At 35.2% G+C, this 7351-nt stretch overlaps 1 protein-coding gene across 1 annotated transcript in view; it reads left to right on the top strand.

The window, feature by feature from the left end:
- Positions 1-6146, top strand: part of LOC106876658 (uncharacterized) — a 24391-nt gene extending 18245 nt beyond the window's left edge. The window contains exon 2 of the mRNA XM_014925279.3: positions 2645-6146. Within this exon, the coding sequence (XP_014780765.2) occupies positions 2661-6080 (3420 nt within the window). The 5' untranslated portion in view covers positions 2645-2660 and the 3' untranslated portion in view covers positions 6081-6146. The remainder of the gene's footprint in view (positions 1-2644) is intronic.
- Positions 6147-7351: the final 1205 nt, after the last annotated feature.

Genomic DNA, 7351 nt, shown 5'->3' with positions numbered 1-7351 from the left:
GGTCATCAAGGTGTAGAAGCTAACTTGCTAACGCATGTAGTCCTTATTTGGAAATAAGTATATTTACATGCGAGTGTATATGGTTATGTATATGTGTTTAGCCCCAAAAGTACCTGAAACGGTGTGTCCTCGAGAAAAATGTATTTCATTTTCGAAATCTGCGACCCAAAGAGAAGGTCGTCCGGGAATAGTAATATAAAAATATTATTTACCACGAGAAACAACTCTCTCGCTCTCTATCTACCTATCTCCTATTACTTACCACACTCTTTATCATGTTTCTCTCTCTCTCTCTCTCTCTCTCTCTCTCTCTCTCTCTCTCTGTATATACATTATCTCACACGCATTACTTTCATTTTTAAAACTTCCTCTAATGCTTTCTTTCATTTTGTGGTAGGCATTACGCACAAATCCTATTTTCTGATTAGATAAAAATGATCGCAAACTTGGATTCAGCATGAAAAAGTACATCAATATATAGCAAATTGGAAAATGTTCATTTAACTTTAAAATTTTAAAATCTGTGACAGCAACAGAAAAGATCTCACTGTCTATCTCTTTCTGTTTTCGCTTTTCTCGTGGTAAACTTTTCCACTCTCTACATATCTACCACACTCTCTCATTCTCTATAAAAGCATATAGCTCACGCTGAGTGTATGTGTGTTAGCCCGCGTTTGTCAGTATGTGTGTGTGTGTGTGTGTGTGTGTGTGTGTGTACATAAGGAATTTCATTTGGGTGACAGATTGATTTTAAAAACGTATGTAAAAGATAATTTATTTTAGCAGCATACTTTTCTGTAAGTAAATATGTTTTTCTTACACACACACACACACACACACACACACACACACACACACACACACACACACACACACACACACACACACACGCGCGGATTCGCTTGATGCGGGATGGGGATTAAAAATTTAAATTACAAAATTTTTTTGTTGTTGCTTAAATCCCAGCAACGAGCCACTGCATCATTATTCCGTAAAAAATATTTATGGGGAGAAAATTATTGAAAAACATCAATACATGTCAGAGTGACAAAGAAAGAAGGAAGGTACCAGGTGGTCGTGAGATGTGCTAGAAGCCACAGCTACATCTCCCTTAAACCGCGCTCCTTTTCCATCTGAAAACTATTTTGAAATTACAAACCTAAAAAAATTGCAGATTCGGGCTGTCCGTATTTTAATACTATGATTAAACAAAATTAGGAAAAAAAGTCGAAAGTTTAGGATTTATGAAGAAGTGGTGTTAATCAAAACACTAAAAAAAAATAATTTCACTATTGTTTTTAAATTACGTTTCATTTTCAGTTTGAAAATAATTGAAATGGGGATTGTAAAGGTAACCCCACTTTCTTTTGTTCTTTTTTGTACCGAAAGGTTTCTCCTATCGTTTTTAAATGTGTAGTGAAAAAAAATAATAATTGGACAAAATTGGTCCGGAAGTGGGCAGGGGACTTCACAAATTTTCAAAAAATGTTTTTTTCCATAAAAAGTTTGCAACGGTATGGGGGAAAAAATTGAAAAATTCCTTTAAAACGGAGAAGATCCAACTTGTGGGTGTGCTATTCCAAAAGTTCACCCAGGCATTCTATTGCGAAAACTACCCGGCAACGACGGGATACTCTGCTAGTGTGTGTGTGTGTGTGTGTGTGTGTGTGTGTGTGTATATATATATATATATATATATATATATATATATATATATATATAAAAGAGTAATGGAGAAGACGGAGTATATCAAAAAGCATTTATTAGCATAATAATTGTTTCGGCTTCAAGTTGCACTGCTCTCTTGAAGCCGAAACAATTGTTGTGTTAATAATTTTTTTTTATTGTACTCCGTCTTCTCCATTAACCTTTAAAATATACCCTATGTATACCCTGGAATTTCTGTATGTACATCCAACGATGAATGCAAAGTTTTGCTGACCACGCCTGATAGCCATAAGCGGTGAACGTGCTCTGCAGCCACACTACTTGGTACTTACCTTGAAACAAGGTTTGGATACTGCATTTAACGCCTACTTTCAAAACCTTAACTCTTTAACTTTAAATTCGACTTATATATGCTTCTATTATAGCCCAGAACAGACTAATGCCTAATGAGTGAATTTGGTAGATAGAAACTGTGTAGAAGCCTGTTATATTTGTGTGTGTGTGTGTGTGTGTAAATCTTAGTATTTGTGTTTATGCCCTTACCGCTCGACAGCTTGTGTTGATTTCTTTACGTCTTCGTAATTTAGCAGTTCGGCAAAAGCGACCCAAAAGAATTGGTACCATACTTAAAATAAGTAGTGGCGTCTACCTTTTTCGATCAGCCTTACAAAGCGGTGCACCAGCATGACTGCAGTCCAATGACTGAAACAAGTAAAACAATAAATAAATAATAATAAAGAAAACACGAGGTGTTTGTTGGGGGGGGGGGGGGTTAGCTTTATAAGCTAAATTAAGGGACTGCGTGGTGACATTTTTGTTGGTTTTATGAGAATGTGAGCACGGCAGGTTTTGATGTATTGGGCGTATTTATTCTAAATTATACAAACACTTCTAATCTATGATATATATTTGTTTTATCATTAAAATATATTTTTACCCTTCCACTAATATCTATTCCCTATAATTTTTTTTCCAGAATAATACAAAAGAAGATGGAAGCAGGTGTTTGTTTAAAAATCCAGCTACTTTGCAGTTTATTAAGCACTTGCTTTTTCAAACTCATTCTTTCAAATCAAATTGAAAATAATACTGTTCTGTGTAAATATGATTTTAGAAAACTATCTGAAACCAGACTCTTTAGTATCGATGGAAAACGCCTGGAGACAACAACTCGCGCATTCAGTGATATCAAGACAACTTCCTCAGAAAACGAATGTGTGATTGAATTAAAACATTTAAATATACCACGTATCGAAATACGTATTTTGATCTATTACTTTAAGTGTTCTGATGAGCTGACTGTTAGGCTGGACACGACGGATGTTGAGACCATGCCACGCAATATTTTATATTTACAATTTCAAAGTTGTTTAATGTCCCAAGAAGATGTTGGTAAACTAGAAAGTCTTTATGATTTGCGTGTGTTAACTTATTTTAAGACTATACCATCATCTGCTATATGGTCCGGGAGTAACGAAACTGACAATGTAAACGGTATTGATAATGTTGTTTCATACAGTATAATAGGGGACAGAAATTACTCTTCCACTTTACCATGGGTATTAACAGCGAACAAAACTTATCCAACTATAGCAGAAATTACTCTCGACGGTATCGGCTTAACCGAACTTCCTGATGAAATGCGAATTAGATTTCCAAATTTGCAATCACTAGAAATACCCAATAATAAACTTATTGAAATTCCCAAGTTTCCATATACTGAGAGGACTTACAAACTTCCACTCGGGCTTTCTAGAACGCCATTTATGCAAAACCATTATGCAGACGTTTTCGGAATTAAAGTGAAACCAAACTACTTCAGAAGAATATTAAATTTGTACGGCAATCAAATTACAAATCTACCCGATAACTGCACTAGTGGATCTTTACAAATGCTATCACTGGAAGAAAATGGCGTAGTTAATATATCTGACCATGCTTTTTCAAATATGTACGGTTTAGATACACTTACCTTGGCGAATAACTTACTTATACAGATCGGGGAAAAGCAATTCAGCTATTGCAATGATCTTCAGAGTTTGAATCTAAAATTTAACAAAATTTCCTGGATTCATTCAAGAGCTTTCAGACATAATAAAAATCTTTTGAAATTGGATTTATCCAATAACAAGCTTGTTTCATTGGAGGAAGGAATATTTACAGCATTAGATAATATGAAAACACTGAATTTGGAATATAATCAGATTCAAAACCTTTCTTGCAAGAGTCTACCACTGTCTTCTATTAAGTTAGAGGAAATAAATTTACGCAACAACAATCTTGAAACCTTACCTATATGTTTCTTTTTGATACGTAGGTTGAAACAAGTCGATCTAAGTTTTAACCAGATAGCGATGGGAAAAGTATCAAATCTACTTGGGTTGATTAACTCATCAGAGCTCATTCACAGTGTTGTCTATTCAGCAAGTTCATCAGTTGATTTATTCCGAAAGCCAGAAGAACGGCGATTAATTGATCTCTCTTATAATCAAATCCACCGATTAGATTTCAGTAATTTCACTGAATCTAACCGTCATACCATGTTGCTAATTTTATTAAATTTTGAACTTCGTTTCACAGGTAATTTAATTGAATGTGATTGTCATTTACTTCCACTTTTAGACTTCTTCATTACTCACAGAGAAAAACATTTTGATGGAAGTGAATATTTTTACCATAAATGGAAATGTGATTCGCCAAGCGAATTTAAAAATACACCTATTCTATCTCTTAAAAAAGAACAGCTTTACTGCTCTGAAGCGATGCCTCATTGTCCGACTAATTGCATGTGTTACCGTCGTTTAGTACAGAAAACAGTTATTGTTGATTGCAGATATAGAAAAATCACAGTCTTTCCTCTTACTATGCCAGACGGTAAACTTGAAGTATGGCTTCAGTTTAATAACATAACTAAACTTGTTAACAGGCCGTATTTATCTCAGATTACACATCTTAATCTTACAAAAAACAGTATTACTTCATTGAATTACACTGTGATGAGAAATATGGTAAACCTCAAACAAATGATTCTGGATTGGAATCTTTTGACTACATTACCTAAAGGAATACAAAACGTTCAATTTGAAGTCTTAAGTATCAATCATAATCATTTTTTTTGCGATTGCACAAATATATGGCTGAAAAAATGGTTACAGAAATCAAGGGAATCAATTTTGAATTGGCGAAGAATTGTATGTAATACTGTAGGAGATAAAGTTCTGGATATTGTAGTGGTTCCCAACGACAAATTTATCTGTAATAATCCGAATGATAATTTCAAGAAGACATTAACGTTAGGGCTATCCCTTGCTCTAGCTATTCTAATTTTACTTGTTTGCCTTTTCTTACTCATTCACTATTGGTTGGAAATAAAAGTTATACTGTATGTCTACTTAAATATTCACCCATTTGACAGTAATCCCGCCAAAATAGATGATGGTTTAGAACCTATTGATACGCTTATAGTGTATTCTAAATCACTTTCTGAGTGGGCTACCGAAAACATTATTAAGAATCTCGAAAAGTTGAGTTTCAACGTCTTAGATACGAACCGTGATCTCCTGATTGGTATGAGTTTTCAGGAGAACATGCGCGTAGCCGTGTCCCGAAGCAAATACTGTATCATTGTTCTCTCTGAAGAAAGCATCGAAGACCCACTGGTACAAATAGCTCTTTCGTATACTTATGAAAAAACACTCTATGGGAGACCAACATATATTATACTTATCTTACACAATATTAAAAGAAATGTAGTTAAAAATAAAAATCTTAAAAAATACTTGTACAGTGGCCGTTTTATAAAATCTACAGACCACATGATGGAAAAGAAATTATTGTATATGCTAACCGGTAGAAACTTATATAACAATCATGATATCCCATTACGCCGTAGAAAGTCTTACAAAGAATTTTTTCCGGAAGTTTTGGGCTCTGCCAATACTCTGAATGAACAAAAGAAGTATGATATTTTCATTAGTTACCCTGACCAGACTTATCAATTTGCTACTGGACCTTTATTATCCACTTTACAATCACGTGGCTATTCCATCTGCTTACCAGATCGAGACTTTGTCGTCGGCTCAGCTAAAGAAGAAAACATATTGAGGGCCATTAAAAGCTCAGTTAGAACCTTGATTGTTATCACTAAATCTCATGTGGAAGATGAATGGCAACTATTTACTCTAAGAACAGCAGTCCAGTGTTCTCTTAAGAAACCTTTCAATTATTTATTGTGTATTTTAGATGGTATTGTAGATAAGAGCAAACTCGATCTTGAGACGCAGGCTTATGTAACGTCTCATGTTGTCATTGACAAAGACGATCCACTGTTATGGAAGAAATTGTTTCGTTCAATCCCACCAGCAAGGACAATTGAGAACTCCACATCTGCATTTGACTCAAGAAAATCATGAAGATGTTACATTAAAAAAAATACTAATAAGAATTCACAGACTTAAATACATTATAAAGAAACACTACCATCATCTTTTATGTATTATTTATTTCGTTTAAAAACCATCAACATTTGGATCTTTTCCTTTTCATGGGCAACTCGATTAATTAATTTTCTTTAACTAAACACTTTGAAACTTCGGATACTGGTAGAATGTGTCATATAGAACATCTTTTACTCTTAGCGTTATTGAGAAAAGTTTCTATTTACGAAGTTATTTCGTGTTAAAGTTGTCGTATTTCGGTAATTTCAACCAATCAATGACGTGTATTCAGCTGAATAAAATTACTGCTGTTGTATGTCAACAACAACTTCCGGCGGCGTATATTTCGTTTGTCACTTATTTATGACATTTCATCTCAGTTACATTCGTATGAATAAACGAAGCACGTTTACTTCATGACACCACTAAATCGTTCGTGCATTTCCACTGCTTTTTAGGATTTTTTCCTGTTTTTCAGCTGCTATTTTCGGAAAGACTTCCTCCCTTCCTCGCCCCTTTTTTCTTACTCTTTTACTCTTTTACTTGTTTCAGTCATTTGAATGCGGCCATGCTGGAGCACCGTCTTTAGTCGAGCAAATCGACCCCAGGACTTATTCTTTGTAAGCCTAGTACTTATTCTATCGGTCTCTTTTGCCGAACCGCTAAGTTACAGGGACGTAAACACACCAGCATCGGTTGTCAAGCGATGTTGGGGGGGGGGGACAAACACACACACACACACACACACACACACACATATATATATATATATATATATATATATATATACATATATCGACGGGCTTCTTTCAGTTTCCGTCTACCAGATCCACTCACAAGGCTTTGGTCGGCCCGAGGCTATAGTAGAAGACACTTGCCCAAGGTGCCACGCAGTGGCACTGAACCCGGAACCATGTGGTTGGTAAGCAAGCTACTTACCACACAGACACTCCTGCGCCTTGCAAATTATCTTTAAAATAATTTTTTTTTGCCAAAAGCCCAGCTTTTCGGATATGGAGATTCCAGAAAATTGCTAAAAATCGGAATTTTGAAATCCCCCCTTACCCCAACCTCCTCCAATTTCTTCATTTTTCACTTTTTTCCGTAACTCTAACCCTAAAACCCCAATCCTAACCCTAACCCTAAAACCCTAAAGCTAAAACCAGTACAAACGCACGAACGATGTCATAAATACCAGTGACAAACGAAATATGCACCGCCGATAGTTGTTGACATACAACAGCAGT

Source organism: Octopus bimaculoides, chromosome 3, assembly GCF_046866305.1.
Source record: "Octopus bimaculoides isolate indiv1 chromosome 3, ASM4686630v1, whole genome shotgun sequence".
Taxonomy (NCBI): Eukaryota; Metazoa; Mollusca; class Cephalopoda; order Octopoda; family Octopodidae; genus Octopus; species Octopus bimaculoides.
This window is presented reverse-complemented; position numbering and strand designations above follow the sequence as displayed.